General features: G+C 41.2%; 1 protein-coding gene across 5 annotated transcripts in view; it reads left to right on the forward strand.

Moving 5' to 3' along the window:
* Sgce (sarcoglycan epsilon) overlaps positions 1–17124 on the forward strand; it is a 73225-nt gene that overhangs the window by 3234 nt on the left and 52867 nt on the right. For 3 of the 5 annotated variants that reach the window (XM_051151976.1, XM_051151975.1, XM_051151977.1), the window contains exon 2: positions 13402–13509. The exons of the other annotated variants lie outside the window; for them this stretch is intronic. In XM_051151976.1, the coding sequence (XP_051007933.1) occupies positions 13402–13509 (108 nt within the window). The remainder of the gene's footprint in view (positions 1–13401; positions 13510–17124) is intronic. 5 annotated transcript variants of the gene reach the window in all.

Here is a 17124-nt window from a genome sequence, read left to right on the forward strand (position 1 = left end):
CCTTTTTAATGGGAATGCGATACAGATGTGAACTTGCTGATTTGCTGCCTGTAGTTGACTTCGCTTCCAGGATAATAGAGGAAGATTATTCTTTAAACAATTTTCACTTGTCAAAGAGTAATGAGGGTTTGGATTGCTCATTTTTTTTCTATTATTATAACAGTTTACCATAAATCTAGCAGCTATTGGTTTACCTTGCATATATAGCATAACTTCAAGTTTGGGGAGTAAATTATATTTCTAAGCCAAATGGGATATTTACTTGTCTTACCGACTTTGCAGATGGCAATGAACACACTATAAAACCGGGCTGGAGATAACCTGAGAAAGAAAGGAAGATAGCACGCACCTAGGTTTTCTATTGAGGAAAATTACCCCTAAAGAAAAGACTGAAGCAGCCGAGAAATCCATGCTTATTGAAAATGCTTCAGGTCAAACAATCAGATTGTTTGGGGAGCTGATAAGTGCGGTATTTACACATGGTGTTTTTCTCCACAGTTAGTTCACACTTCGCTTTTTTTTTTCTCCCCTTAATTAGTTGCCCACACACTCATACCTACCTGATCTTTTCTCTTCAAGCGTACCCTTCCATAAACCTTATTCTAAACATCTAACTATATATTCTGTTTATTTATCTTATTTCCTAGTCTCAGTGTGAAGAAGGACCCCAGTTAATCAGATGACACGGGTTGGATTTTTCTGTTCCGTTCTTAGGCTGGAAAGGAACCTTTGCATTTTTCTCTGTTTTAGTCTCTTTACCATTTTTTTTTCCATATTTCCCTAACCTATCTAACAGAGGCAGGCAGGCAGGCAGAGGGATGGATGGGACACACATGCACACACGTGCACATACACACACTCATGGACACACATATGTGCACAGATCACCCAGAATTTTTTTTCTAAGCGTCAGTGTTCCGTTTTTTAGTCTGCTCTTCCCATTATTTATCAGATCATTAACTCTAAATAGCAGTGCAACGTTGGGGGCGGGAAATGAAAGGAGAAAGAGAGGAGAGAGAAAGAAAGCAAGGCGGAAGTTTCTAGGGATCAACAAGTCCCATCCCAGCCTATTTCTCTGCTTAGAGTGTTCTGGTTGGAAAGAGATTCTCACTGGTCTAAAGCCGTCTTACATGTACTGCTTCTAAGCCAGAGTCTCTGTACATGATTTTCATTGTTAATTTTTTTTTTTAAAGTAACATGTTAACTGTAGTAAAGACAGCCATGAATTAAACAATAACAGTAAGCCCCAAACAATCTCCCAGCCTGCCTCAGATGCTTTCACTGATGGTCTTTCCTTCCTGGGTTTTGCTCTGTGTGTATGCATATTTTCATAGACTTGTGTTTTTAAGCTGTGTGTGCCTTTTACACTTTATTTTGAAAGAGAAGTGAATCATGGGTTCAGGGAAGCAGTTTGCAGGCTGTAGGCTGATGTGAGAGGAGGGTTGCGGACCAAGGACTAATTAGCAGGAATGTTGCCTGAGCCGGAGGCTGTTGGGGACTAGTGCTGGCCAGGTGTGTATAGATTATTGGGTTTGAAGAAGGGAGGAGCCCCGGTGGGGTCACAAACCTTTGTCCTGGATCTCCTCCTGTTTAGCATTGGCACACATGATTTTTGACAAGGATCTAGAAAGCTTACTTTACAATTAATGAGTGACTGGAAGAGGGATAGCTTATAAATAGATAACAGAATTTAGAGTTAAGTATCATTTGAGTTCAGTCCTTCGCTGTAAGCACAAAACACACCAGTCAGTGCAACATAATTCACTGATACAGGCGAAGGGGGTGACTTTTGTGTGGTTCCTGTTCTTTAGGAAGATCAGTAAGAAGCAACAGTGAGGTACCAGCTGTAACGTCCGCACGCCATAACAATGAATAGGGCCTTGCTCTAACCAGCCACATCTGTAATATTATATCCATTTCTGGCTGTCACTTGGAAGAGAGATGTTGACAACTTAAGACAACTTGCAGAACAGTCTGTGGGGGGTGGTGGGGATCTGGCAACCCTGTCATAGGGGGTATCCTCAAAGGGTCTGGCAAGGTTTAGTTTGGGTAGAGTAAAAGTAGAAATAAACTCTGTTTTGTTTGCTTCAGAGAGCAGAACAAGCATTGAGTGGGTGAAAGTGCAGATAGATTCAATTCAAGACCTTTCTAACAGTGCAGCCCAACAGGGAAAAAAAAATCGATGTCACTGTTCTTTTACAGTATCAGAAACATTCACCTCTTTTGCAGTGTGGAGTTTGAAGACCAATGGAATATTCTAGTGTGACCTGTATGCAAACTTGTCATGGAAACCCTTCTCCTTCTTCGATAAACTTTCTAAAAAGAACGGCCCTACACATTTCGAGTTTGTATTTCCCGCCTCTGCATCGCAAACTTGAAAATCTGGGGAAATGTAAGATCATCTCCTCCTTTCCACGTACCCTGGTCTTAACTGGCTTCCCGGGCCTGTTTTTTTCTTCCTCTTTTTCCTCCTCCGGGTGTGGTTGTTTTGTTTGGTCCAGAGCAGACTTTCTCCTCCGAGGTGCGGCCAGATGTCAGGGTTACCTGGCAGGAAAGTTACTGGCCACTAGTCCAAGATGGCTTGCTGCTTGCCTTCTTCTTCCTCAGAGGAGTGTGGGACAGATCTCCCTTCAGTAACCTCTCCCCCCCCCCCACAGGTGTAGCTATCACTTTATAATAAAGTTGAGGGTTTTTTGTTTTCCCCCAGCAGCACCGTAAAACCATAACCATCAGAAGTAGCTTCCAGCCTCTGCTCTTGTAATTGCTTATTAGGGAGAGCTTGGATTCTGCCTGCCTCGGGAGCATTTTCTTACTATATGAAATGTGTCTTGGGGCAAATTTTCCTTCTGCATCTGTGCATCTGCCCATTGGTTGTTTATTTTGATAGCCGTGTCTAACTTGGGAGATGTGGGGTTTTTTTTGTTTTTTAAATGAATTCATGGAGGTTACAGTACTTCCATCCAGGACCTCTCTTTTTGAGCAGCACTATTGCCTGCATAGAATTTCTATCAAATGTTTGGGAACCTTGCAAATTCTGGAGGGGCTCTGTGAGAGCTGTGAAGAAAAGGGAGGTAAATCTGTTGTCTTTGCTTACCAGCTGTCCCCTCCTGCCTCAGACCCAGAACTTTCTTTCCCGCTCCAATGGTTAGAAATCAGAAGTAGAGCTACTTCATTGCATGAAGTAGATTTTTACTGTTAAACAACCCCGCCTCCCCCTCTCATTTTGTACCAGTGCCATGCACTTCTGTGAGGTTGTAATAACACACACAGCCAGCCGCTTGTGTGGCTGTCTTCCCAGTTGCTAGGGATGCCACAGGCATTTTTTGGCTCAGCTCGTATTTCCGAGAGAGGAACTCTGAAAAGCGAGGTTCTGGCTCGTCAAAGCTCACCTGATTTGCAGGCAGCTGCTTGCAATTCCTTGAGTGCGGTGCTTGCCCAGGTCCCTGAACCACAAAGTAATCATCCCAGTGTTTAAGCTTAAAAACTTAGTTAAATTTGGAAACGCCTAGGTTGCCTTTGAATGATCATTTGTTGCTGCTGTGACTACTGTTAAACTCTCAGAAACATGAATGTGTTAGCAAAGGCTGTACTATTTTCTTCTTAGGTCACCCTGGCAAGATTTTTGGGTTTTTTTGTTTTTGTTTTTAAAATCTTCACCTAGGGATTTTAATGCCACATTTATGTCAGTGGCTTAATTTTATTTTTATTAATTAAAAAATCATCTTTAGCATGGCACACTTTCTACCTAATTACCTTAGGCTTATCAGATATCTATAATAGATCTTTGGCAGCCTGTACCACGGGAATCACCCAGCATCTGTTGTGACATGGAAGGACAGACTTTCTTTTCAGATAAATGAAACGGCTGGTTTCAAAACTGTTTGGGAGATGGGCAGCTTTGGTTAAATTCCTTCCCATTCTTTGCCTTTTCACTCATTCATCTGGTCACCACTTTGATTATAATGGAGATTGGGGTTCACTCTGAATTTGAAAGAGATCACAGTTAATTTTCCGAGAGCGCGGTTATAGAGGGGTGTTTCACTTCCCTAGTTTGTTTTTTTTTTTTTTTTGAGCAGAATGCAAAGAAACATAGCTTCTGTTTCACCTCCAAATGCAAAAGGAAAGGAACCATGAGCTCTAAGGATTTTTGTTTTCCCTCTTTAACAAATCAGTGCTTCTCACTGGGCGGTAAAATGATACCGGCCTTTCTCTCCCGATGCAACAGTTAATTAATGTAGCACCTTTGACGTCTTTTATTTTCAGTAGTTACAGAGTTGATTCTAATCAAAGACCAGTACTGCAGTAGGCTGCTAGATATCTTATCAGAATCTGAATTACACCTTTTGGGGGGGGGGGTTAGCAGTTTTCCTTATAGATTTTAGCCTGGTGAAAGTGGTCAGAGATGCAAATGTGGATGTGTTTTGTATACGGTGTTGATAATAGTAATAATAATAAACTAGAAAAACTTGGGAATCTTAGGAATGAAGGATTATTTTATACTTTCTTTGGGGGGGTGTTGGGTGTTTTTAAGACACTGCAACAGATGCTGGGTAAAAGGTGGTCTCAGCTCTAGAAAATTTTAAACTACTGAATTGACAAAGATGAATCAAGATTTTTTTTTCCTTTGGGGGATTAAGTGTTGTGAAGATTAATCAAATAATCGCACCTAAGATTGCACTCTTTGGGGCTAAGCAACATGCTGAAAAACACTGGCAGAGGGTTTGACTGGAAGAAAGGATGGGCAGGGGCAGAAGTGTTCCGGAGGTGAATAGGGAGAGGTGCCTGTGAGACCGGCTCTGCTGAGGTCCTGGGGCAGCCAGAGTGCGCTAAATAAAAAGTGCGGAGAGAAGAAAGAGACGGGCAAGGACAATGCCAGCGGGGTCAAGGAGCCGATCTTTCCTGACCTAGTAGACCACCTTAAAGTGGTGCATCTTTGTACTAACACCAATGGGAAGTCTCAGAGGGGGGTTAAGCAGGACAAGACCCGATTTGCATTTCAAAAAGAGTACTCTAACTGCTGTGCCACGAAAGGTTAGAGGCGCCTGAATAGTTTGTATTGGAGGCTGCTTAAATCCAGGTTGGAGATAGTGACCTTGTAGGCTAATGTAGGGAAAAGAAGAGAGAAGGGACATTTTGAGGGGTGAAATTAGATATATTGGAATTGAATTTGGGGCTGTTAGCCAGGAGATTATGTCTGCTACATTTCTGTCATTTGCCCGATGGTCTCTGTGATGCTGGAAGGGGATCAGATTGGAAAGGCAAGAGCTTCGGTCTAAATCTGGTGTGGTTGAGTTCATGGTGATAGTAAATAAATTATGATTGGTCCACTGAATAGAAAGCGATGCAATTTTAACATGTAAAGAGGTGCAAATATGTTCTGAGTGAAAAATAAAAAAACAGAGGGAATCACTTGTAGGGTAGAACATGGTAAATTTCTGTCCTTGTACAATTACGTGTTGCATATGAATAAAATAGAGACAGATGCATAGTTAACAGTACATGCTGTAGCTGGTGAGTGGCCTTAGTAGAGTGACAAGAGAGATGTGAGAAGGTACCTATGTACAACACAGCGTCCTGATGAATGTGTTAGAAAGCTTGACTCCTATCACAGACAATTAAATGACAGGTTAAAGCAAACATGTGATATGACACTGTTTCTTTTTGATGCTTCCTAATTGGAAAGGGCATAGCATTGTTTTATTTTTTATTTTTTGAACAGAAATCATCCCCACTGCTTCCCCTCCCTACCCCAGTGGCTCACACAGACCCTCTGCTTTTTAATCCCTTTCCACTAGATCGCACTAGCACTCTGGATTTTGAATCGTGCACGGTGTTTTGTGGTTTTCCATCTGAAAACAGTCCTACCTCTTTCAGATGAGGACATTAGACGGCAGTGATGCACATAGCTACTGCATGTAGTGGAGGCGCCTTTTGTTAAAGGCCCCAGTGTGTTCCCCTTCCACCCACTGCTTCACCCACAGCAGAGAGTACGGTGTGGCAGAGGAAAACAGCTCTTCTCAGTTTTTTTGAGCAAAGAAGACATTTATTTCAGACAGAGAAAAGAGTAGCTTCTGGTTTTACCCTACTCTTTCAAACATAGCAATTTAATTTTCACTCAGTCTTGGAACTGGGTTTAGAGCAAAGCTGAAGCGTGTGCACACGGCCCTCTTTCCCCTTTGGTTGCAGTTCTCTTCCCAGAACAAACACCTGAGGGTTCATGAGATCTCAGGGAAAGATGAGTCTTAACTGGAATTCACGTCACATCTGCTGTCTTCAAAGAGGTAAACTGCGACTTTCAGTCGCCAGTAGTCCCTGACTAAGGGTCAGGCCGGAGGCACATGCCTTGTTATCTTCTTAGCCCTGGGAGACAATGGGGTGGAGTTCAGCAAACCTGGGCTTTTGGTGTGTTTCTCAGGGGCCTTCTGGAATATTCTCTAACCTTCCGTAGAAGTATGACTTTATTTAGGCATCGTGGTTGTAGAAAGTACCACATAATGCCAGCTGTAGTGATAATTTTTTGCTGCAATGTCAAAAAAATTTTCTTATAATCCAGATATTTCATCAGAGAAGCGGAAAATGAACAACAGATCTATCACTTGTGGATTGTTGTTTCGTGCCAACTTTTCCTGTAAAGGTTTTAAGTGTATTCTCTTGTTTAGTATTCATAGCACCTCTGTGATGTGAATTCTTTTCTGTCCCCACCCCTACCAGAGGAAGAAACGGAGGCACAGAAACCCTAAATAATCAGTGGGAACAACTAGATTTTTGAGTCCTGCCAGCCTCCCTTCAGAGAGAGAGTCCCACAGTGGCTGCCTACTTTCTGCAGTCCAATGTTATTTCACTCTTGTGTCTCATGTTTTTGCCTTCCTTAAAAATGATAAAATTAGGCCAGGTGTGGTGACGCATGCCTGGAATCCCAGCACTCGGGAGGCAGAGATAGTTGGATCTTTGTGAGTTGAAGGCCGGCAAGTACTTCCCCTAGGAACACCCTTCCTGGCACCTGGGAGAGGCTTAGGAGGTGTTCTCAGCAAAGCCTTCCCCGTCCTCGGTCTCACCAGCACGTTGGCTTTCTGGCTTTCTTCTCTCTGTGGGCTGTTTTGTGTTTCGTGTTTATCTTTTTGCAAAAGCCCACCAGCTTTGTTTCCACCCCACAGCTGAAGCACTACTTGTTGCTGCTTCTAATGCAGGGAATCCCACAATGTATTTCTCCCCTCAGAATCAAAAAAATCTTGCAGTTGATAGACTAGAAACAGTAAGGGTATCTTGAGATGAGAACCACTTATGCGCTGCGCTCCTTTGAACACTGTTTTGAGGTAGGGTGGCTGATTGGCTAGCTAATGGTGACTTTGCAGTCAGCCACAAAACGGGTTCAAAATCCAGTCCCGCCACTTAGGAAGCATGTGACTAGTGGCAGCTTGCATCATGTCCTGAGACTTCTTGTCCTTATTGTGCAACGGAGCCAATACTACCTACTTGACATTGTTGATGTAAGGATTAAGTTAGTTAATATGTTAATATGTGTAAACACCTTAGCTCGGTATCTAGCTAGCATCGCGCTAAAAACATGGGCGCAAATGCGTTAATCTTTGTACAAAGGGAGGGAAAAACAGCAGAAACAGTGTAAGAAGCACTTTGGGAAGTTGTGGGGAACAAAGTCGCATAAGGAAAGGGAGGGAAGAGGACCTTGCAAGATGGCTCAGTGGGGGAGGGTGCTTGTTGCCAGATAGGAAAGCCCGCGCAGTCTGGGGTCAATCCCTGGAACCCAAGTACAGGTGAAAAGACAGTACTGACTGCACAGGGCTCCGTTGATCTCCACACGGACCACACATGCTCACATACATTACACGCATGCACGCGTGCACGCGCGCGCGCGCACGCACACGCACACACACACACACACACACACACACACACACACACACACGACGCTAATAAATTTTTAAAAAAGGGTCCTGAAGGGAGTTGAAGAAGGGAGGAGCCCTGAGAGACATGAGCTATCCGGTGAACTTCAGCAAAATCCTCTTAGAATAGACTTAATAGAATAGAAGCAGGGAGCAGAGAGAAGCTTGATAGGGCTTGATAGTTCACTTGTAAGGTAGGTGTGCTAATCAGATTAAATTTCATTTGGCATATCCTGCTGTTTACTTGGACAGTGATGTCTGAGCACGTTATTATTTATTATTTCTGTCCCTTGTCATTCTGATTAGCTCATCAGCAATCAGTCACTATTCATAGCTCTTCAATTGCTCAGATTAAACAGCAACCCCACCCCATCCCACCCCCACCCCTATCCCAGCCCCCACCCCCTCACACCAGTCTGCAAATTAACCCAGGTTGGGGAAAGAGCTGTAATCTCTCTTCAGAGACCGGCTTGCCCCAGCCAGATGAAAACTTGTTATGCTGCTGCAAGCCGCCAAATGAATCAGAAAGTCTTAAGGCCAACTTTAAGTATTGTATGGTTTCCAAGGAACCTGAGTGCATGCCAGCCACCTTCCGATTCATTCAGCTTTGACTGTTTGGGAGGGGAAGCGCTGAAGCCTTGGCTGTGTTGTGGACACTGCTAGCCCAGCAAATTGTGTGAACAGTTTCTGATTTACACCGCGGAACCGCGGCATTCACGGCTCTCTTTGCCTATGTGCTGTTTAGTTAGAGCAAAGCAGCCTTGTAGGTGTAATTGTGACAAATGATCAGGAACCGCTTCCTTTAATGATTTCTGAAGACAAGCACCTTTGGAGCTTGTCCAATAACCGGTCTCTACAACTTGACATTATTTTACACATTAGATTTAATCTTGAAAAGTTGTGTACAGGAAAGATAGTTTTTTAAAACCGAGTCATAGTTTTTTTAAAAGAAATATTTTTTTCTCACAGAGGGAAAAATGCATTTGTTTTCTTCTAATGAAAATAAAGCGACCAAACATTAGCTTCCCCCTCCCACAGTGAGTAATCTCCATTTGTCAGTTTACAGATTATAGTGATTTTTTTACACAAGAAATTAGTTAAATGTTTCTTTGATGTTGAGCATAAAATTAAAAACAAATAATTATTTCCATATTATCGAATTTTCTCTTTAAGGTGTATGTGGGACTTGAATATCTAAGCAACCACGTTCTCTGTGGCCTTCTGTCTCACCTTTAATAACATTGTCTCGTGAGCAGAGCCATTGTAGTTACCCTTTTCTATTGATTTGTCAGGCTTCAGTTTTCTGAGGTCAGTCAGATCGTATACAAATTAATATGAACTTCAGAAAATGAGTATGCCTGAACCAGTGAAGTAGTGCCATGGTAACGGTGCTTTCCTGTGAAGTCTGGTGGCCTGAGCAATATCCCCGGAGCCCGTGTAAAGATGGAAGGAAAGGAGTGACTGTATAAAGTTATCCCGTGACCTCTGTATGGTTAACACGGCATGCTTAGTCCCGTGTACATATCACATGCGTGCATGTGTGCACACACACCCACTATACAAATAAACAATTTAAAAGAAAGACCTGGTTTCCTCTTAAATTAAAAAAAGAAAGAAGGTGCTGAAGGCACTGCCACCTGTAAGATAAAGAGCAAACAGGAAGTGTATACAACTCTTTTATTCTGCCTGAATCCTTGATGATTGGGACACTAATGAGATATTTTTTTTTTTCCCTCTAAAATCCTATGAAAGACAACTAGGCTATTTCTATAGAGAACCCAGAAAGTCTAAAAATGGTATTTAGTTTACCAGCCAAGGACATGAAGTGATTGCAAAACTTAGGTTAGTCGACTTCTGAAAACAGTGCAAGAGCAGAACCTCACAGACTTGACGTTGTGCAATTGAGCCTTTTGAAGCACTCATCAAGTGTATAAACTCTGAACAATGATTCTAATGAACAGCATAGTGTGAGGACTGGTGCACTACAATGGAGGGAGAAATCCGGCCAGTGCTCTCTGGTCTCCCAACCAGTGCTTGCTTTGTGATGACTCACCCACCCAGTTAACAAAGAAGTGAGGAGCTCCAGGGCGTCTGCCTGCTGGATTTACTACCTGGTGCTTTAAGATTAAGCCCCTGTAATCTTCAAACACGTTGATAGATTCACTCGGGTTTGTAAGGATTGAGTGAGACAATACGTGAAAGCTTTCCACTCAGGATCTGCCAGTAACGTAAATGCTGCTGGAAATTAGAGTCGAACAGAATTTGTCATCTGCTTCCCAAGTCTGTAGGGTGGGTTTCTCTACTGCCCATCAGTGACTCTTGTTCTGACTGTTACGATAGATTAGTTGGAAGTTATAAGGGTAGAGTTTCCAGTGCTGGGTCTCTCTTGGAGTATACAAACAAATCGGACTACCAGCTCATATTTTTTTACATATGGCAGTCTTTGAGACGATATAATTGTTTCTGAGAATCACATGATGTAGTCGTGTAGCCCAGCTACTCAGACTTTCTTTTATACACTCATGGATATGTATTGTGCTTCTGTTTGTCATAAACTTTGTGGGGACACATTGGACATTTATTCTGAAGATGCTACGTAGGTGTATAAGCAGTCATATCGTCTTTAGAACCAATGATGACTAGGCTCCAGAAGGGAGTGCTGGGCCATCACACCTTAGCGTCTTTTGATTTTGTTTAAAATGTAAGTTTTTGGTAATGCCTACCATATGCTTGTTCTAGTTTTAGAAACCTGTAATTTCAGCTGTAGAACGACTCAACTAGTTGTTAGGAAAGTCATTCAGAAGATTGGCCATTTAGTAGGTAGAGTTGGTACACTTAAGTTTACAGAGTGAGACTTTTGGTTTGTTTGTTTTAGTGACCTAGGTTTTTGTGGGTTTTGTTTGTTTGTTTTGGTACAGAGACCCTGCCCTTGATCTCCTTATCCTTCACATGCAAGTACAGGCATCAAAGGCATGTACCACCACACCTGGCTAAAACTTAGATTTTGAGTTGTACTTTTTCACCTTACGTGGGGAACTTGATATTTCTCACCATGTAGTTTCTTACATATTTCACTGATATGTCAGTGTAAAAAGAAAATATAGGCTGGGTGTGGTGGCGCATGCCTTTAATTCCAGCACCTGGGTAGCGGAGGCAGGCAGATCTCTATGAGTTCGAGGGCAGCCTGGTCAACAAAGTGAGTCTAGGACAGCCAAGGCTGTTACACAGAGAACCCCAGTCTTGAAACACCAAACATTAAAAAATAAAACAAATAAGAAAAAAAGGAAAGGAAAAGAGAAAGAAAAAAAATACATACATAATCTCTGACTTCATGATGAGCAGGCTTTTAAGATTAATTTTGTTAGGCTCTGCAGAATGTTTCTGTTTCCAGTATCTTTACTTTCTTGTTCAGGAAGTATTTTCTTTATTTATGTTGTCTGTTTCTGGCCCCATATGCTCTGCCTTTCTTGGATTTGTGTCCCAGGGAGTATGGTCCTTCTCTTTGTCTCTGTTCTCAAAGAGTTTACATGTGGAATGCCAGTTTGCCTCTACTAGCATGTCCCCCCGTCCCACTCTCTTTCCACCAGGCCCTCCGTCCTATGCTCACTTTGGCTTCCTCACACTGGCGGCTGCTCTCCACAGAGAGCCTGGGCTTGCCGCTTCTACAGCTGGAATTTGCAGTGTGCTTTCTTCTTTCACCACTTTATTAGAACTCTGTTTTCAAGGAGTCACTAATAAGTTTCCTCCTTTTGAAAGCTCGTTCTCTTTTATAAAGCTTTCATCCTTTGGCCATTTTGTAGCAAGCGTGGATATGGATCGCAGCCTCTTCTTTGCCATCTCTCTTCCCTGGAGTATGTGGTATTTCAGACTCTGTTGTCCAGCCTGTGACTGCCCTTTCTTTGTAGAATCTTTCTCAGATTTAGCTAGTACATATGTATATTAACTCATTCTACGTTTACTAGCCTTGCTGTTTTGTGTGTCCTCTTTTACTCCTTTCTTTTTCAGATTTTAAATATGAATGCATGAACTCTTGGGTTTATATATATGTACCACCTATATGCAAGTACCTGACAAGACCAGAAGGCATCAGATTCCTTAGGGTTCATTATCTACATGGGTTTAGTGCTAAGAACCAAACCACTTTTGTGTTGTTGTTGTTGTTGATTTTGTTTGTTTGGTTTTTTTGGTTTTTCGAGACTCAGTTTCTCTGTGTAACAGCTCTAGCTGTCCTGGGACTCTCTCTTTAGACCAGGCTGGCCTCGAACTCACAGAGATCCTCCTGCCTCTGCCTCCCAAGTGCCAAACCACTTCTTAAGAGCAACAAGTGCTCTTAACCATTGAGTCACCTCTCCAGCCCTGTGTGTGTGTGTGTGTGTGTGTGTGTGTGTGTGTGTGTGTGTGTGTGTGTGTTAGCTCTTTCTCCGGCTTAGGAGAAAGGACAGACGTATAGGGTAAGTCCCAGAGGATTTTGCAGCTGTGCTGAAGCCAGAGGAGAGCTTTTCCGAGATGATGAAAAGAAAGGAGAGCAGAAAAGAGAGCTAGTGTTGCCAGGAAAATGAAGCCTAAATCCATGAAATCTGAAAGGTTGGGGTGGATCCTGGGAACTCAGTGGGAAGATGAGCAGTTTGGATGACGAGAAGCAGGATGAAAGTGTGTACGTGCTCCAGATCACCTCAGGCCTCAGGCTTTCAGATATGTTCCCAGGGGATATGGTGCCTTCAAAGGGCTGCACTGGGTCTTCGGCTTTTGTTATTAGTTCTTTAAGAGAGATGGCTTCAAATCTGCACCTAACCCTCTTTATGTAACCCTTTCTTCTTAGGCGGGTTCACCTGGATGGACGTTTGGGACCCTAGATAGCATATATCTCAAACTTAATTCTCATCTTTCTTCTGAAGTTAGCCATTCTCCTGGGCTTACTGGCCAAAGGGCCAGTATCCTTCTAGATCAAACACCTTCAAAGCCATCTTTGGTTTCTCCTTTATCTATGTGCCCTAAGATTTGAAAAGCATTATCTCCTTTGTGTCTTGCAGCTGGCGCCTCTCTGTCTTTCTTTTAGCTTTGAGGTGGGTATTGCGATAGACTGCCGGTACCTTTTGAACCCTACAAAATCCTGGTCATTGGTGCCACTTTAAGGTTTCCAAACTCAGCCCTGAGTTGATGTAATGAAAAATTCCCAATCAGAGATGATCATCTCCCCTCCAGTGTTGCTGTCGCGCTCGTGCTTTTGGCCGTTCTGTGGACATCATTGATGTCACCTCATAATCAATATTTCTGTAGAGAAGTTAACATTCAATCCTCACAGATTGTAAGCTCCTTGTGGAGCAGGGCCTGTGTCTCGCTTACTTCTATAGACTCCCCCTGTTGGCATGTAATAAACATTTGAATTCAGCTGCTAGTATGAGCAGATGTACTCTGAGCCAAGTTAACAGTATCTGTGATGGTAGTTTTTAATTTGACATTAATTTCATTTCTTTGTGTGCATTTGTTTTATTCTGAAAAGCTTTTTTATTAAGCTGTGCTGATGGCATAAATGGAACAGTTAACGGGAAGACCAAACAAGCCAACAGTTTTATTATCAGCAGAAAAATGGCTGCTGGAAAGAAGGATGGTGAGTTTAGGCTGTCAATATAAATCTCCACTTGGGAGTCAGTGTTGCTTCTAGTATTCCTTCTGCTGCGTTTTAGTCCTGTGTGTTTAATAAGTCAATCTGAAAAAGTAAAATTTTGTTTCCCTAATCTTCTAAAAGCTTTTTATCCTCTTGTGTTCTTAATCCATTATTTTTGTTTGTTTGTTTTTTAACTAAAAATCACTCTTGTTTTTAACCTATGCCCTTATCTAGTCTCTATTGTGCCACTTATAGAACTTGTTCAAGTATGCTCATTATAACAATTTCTTTAAAATATTGGAAAACATTAAAAAATATGATTAACAACATCATTTTTAAATAGCCTTAATATAAATTTAGAAAAATGGCCATAAATACTTTGTCTAATTTTGGGTGATTTGATTGTAAACCAAATTGATGTTTTGCTATTAAATAATTACTTGGTACTTATTTTCTATTAGAAAGATGGCTTCACCCTAGAATGATAGGTTCGTCCTTCAATATTTTTCTATCTATAGATGTGTCCATTAGCAACGTTACATGGCCCCTGAAGCAGTGCATTTATTTAGGGAGAAAGTCTGCCTTACTATTAGCCTTGTTTAAAATATCAGTTTCTGTCATAAGCTCTCACTTAATATTTTTTGTTTATTCAGCTCTAAGATATTTCTCCTTTCCCAAATATTGGCTGTATGTGGTTATGGATATTAACCAAATTGTAGCCAGGTTTCTATAATTTTGGGGCCACCAAGATGTCTGCATATTAATGCTAGTGTTAAAATATTTTGAAAAGAACAATTTCACATCATAAAATGCCCTTACTGTGAGATAAAAACTTCAGAGTAAAGAATTTCTTTCCTTCGGGCATGTTTGAAGATGAGGTCACTAACTATCTTATAACTGGTACCAAACTATTTAGCAGATGGAGTCTTTGTCCTCCACATCTGTTTCCCAGTAGGGCAAAGTTTCCCAGTATTGCTTCTGTCTTTGAGAGAACCATCTGTATATTTAAAGGAATTTCATTGCTCATGTTAAGTGGAGATAACAATTTTATGACAGTAGCTTCCCATGAAAAGATGCCAGGTGTTTATTTTAAAGGGCAGCAGACGTCATCTAGAACCACTCTTGGGTCACACGTCTTTAGTTATCGCCACTGTATTCTCCCACAGGTCCTTTAAAGGGCTCACTCTGATAACATTTATGGTTTTGTTTGTTTCATACAGCCACTCTTCCTGCTTCTTCCTAGTTATGGGAATGATGTGTTTATCCTTTGTTGTTCTGGTCAGCATTGTGCTCTCCATTCTGTCCTATCCAAAGGAATGGAGCCTTCTTTGGCTACTCATGCCTGAATGGATTTCCCAAAGATTCTTTGTTTGGACTTCTCAGAATTTTGCACTAAATTATAGTTATCCTTTCCTTCTTTATGCTCCTACTCATTTTAAACTAATTCTTAGCACTTCTGTCTTTTCTAGAATATTCCTCTGGTCCCTGTTTGATTTGACCAAAAAAAACCACAAACAAACAAACAAACAAACAAAAACCTGCTGTTGCCTAGAATCTCTAAGGGATAACCACCTTTTTCTTTTTTGAATGTCGTGATTCCAATCGTACCTCAAACTAGTGTTCAGTATGTAAATTGACATATACTATCTCTTGAAATAGAAATGAAAACACTTCTCAGATTTATCTATGAGATCAGTTTGGGGTGTGATGCTCTTGTTTCCTCGTCCTTTAGAATCTTCTTTTTTTTTTTTTTTTTTTTTTGTTTTTTGTTTTTTGTTTTTTCGAGACAGGGTTTCTCTGTGTAGCCTTGGCCATCCTGGACTCACTTTGTAGACCAGGCTGGCCTCGAACTCACAGCGATCCTCCTGCCTCTGCCTCCCGAGTGCTGGGAGAATCTTCTTTCTTCCTGGTATCCTCATCCCATTTAAGTTCTAGCATTCTTCTAGAATAACTTGTAGAGAGAGGTATAAGTTTTATTAACCATATGAAGAAAATTGAATTGATCATCACTTTAAAACGTGCAACAAGTACTAGTAGCTTGTGTAGCAAGCTTGTGTTTTAAATGCTATCTCAGATTTCACATCTCTGCATTTTCTTCACCATGAATTCCAGTCGCTGCTTGGCAATTTCAAGAGAGCACAAAGTTTTATAAGAGCATTTATGTAGTAAAATTAATGTAATGGTTATTTCTGGTGCAACTTTTAAAATATCTTAGTCCTTAGCTTAAACAGTGGAATAGTACTTCTCTAAATAAAATTCAGAGGAATTTGATTGACTTATGCCAACATGTTTTAAAGTAGTCTTTGATGTATATTAAGTGAGTATAAAAGTCATTAAAAATATCCTCATATATGCTCTCTCCTCTTTTATCTCAGAGTCAGAGTAGAGAATTAAAACTGTGATGTGTATCCTTAGGATAATTCACCTAAAATTTACAGTTTCATATTTATATACTTAAAATTAACTTTTCTTTTTATTTCATCACACGTTAATTATAGAAAGTATGTTGTGTTCATCTAATGAGCTTTGATCATATTCTTATGTTCACTATCTCTTGCTATCCTTTTATACGAGACCGTTCCCCCCTTAGGAAAGCCACATTCTAAAATGTGTCAGGCTTAGATTTACTGGTTGACAGACATTGTGGGGGAGGGGTTTATTCCTAAGGAATTAAGAGAAAAAATCAAAATGATTGTGCCTAGATTCCCTAATTCTTTTCAACCAAAAAATTGAACTTTAAATGAATATTCATGAGACTAAAACAATGTGTACATTAGGCAGATTGATCTTCAACTTAAAGGAGGCTCCTTTATTGACAAGCAAAGAAATGAGTGTTGGGGATGGAAAGACGGTGCAGTGGTTAAGAACACTTGCTGCTTCTGCAGAGTAATTTGGTTTGGTTCCCAGCAACCACAGTAGGTGGCTCACAACCAGCTGAAATTGCAGTCCCAGAGAACATACATACAGTAAGGCACTCACTGTAAGAAAGAGAGAGAGAGAGAGAGAGATGGAAATAGAAGAATGTTCCTGATGCTCTCGTTTCTTCCATGCCGTAGAAGAACACGAAGTGCCCCTAAACTGAAAATAATCCTTTGCCTCTGGTAGGTGGTGAAGTCAGAAGAATCTCAAAATTTCAAGACTCCAAGGAACCATGTACAAAAAATGTGAGGCTCTCCTCCTAAGTTCTAGTTATGAGGCTGGGCTGCCTCCTCTTCTAACCAGCAAGCAGGCTTCTTCCTACCTGAGTTTGCTAAGGTTGTGCTTGTAAGCTCACGTTTTCTAGTTCTGTAGTATAATTAAGATAACTCTCCAAAATGAGAAGCATGGATTGTCTGATAGGTGCTGATTCTTTATAAATCATTAAGAAAGTTAAGGGGTTGTTATGCAGCTCCTTACAGCCATCTTATTGTGGCAGAATTATTAACTAGCAAATGCGTTAACTTGTCTTTTGTGTTGTTATATTGATAAGCTCTATGGCTGTACTGGGTTCAGTTTTGTTATCTATACAGTAAAATGCTTTCCCCCAGGAAAAGCAAATGTATACCAGTCCTGGCTTGAGTAGGAGGCTAAGGGCATGTCGAGGTCAGAACTTAGTGCTTTGGCTTGCCTTTTAATAAA

Source organism: Acomys russatus, chromosome 10 (genome assembly GCF_903995435.1).
Source record: "Acomys russatus chromosome 10, mAcoRus1.1, whole genome shotgun sequence".
Lineage (NCBI taxonomy): Eukaryota > Metazoa > Chordata > Mammalia > Rodentia > Muridae > Acomys > Acomys russatus.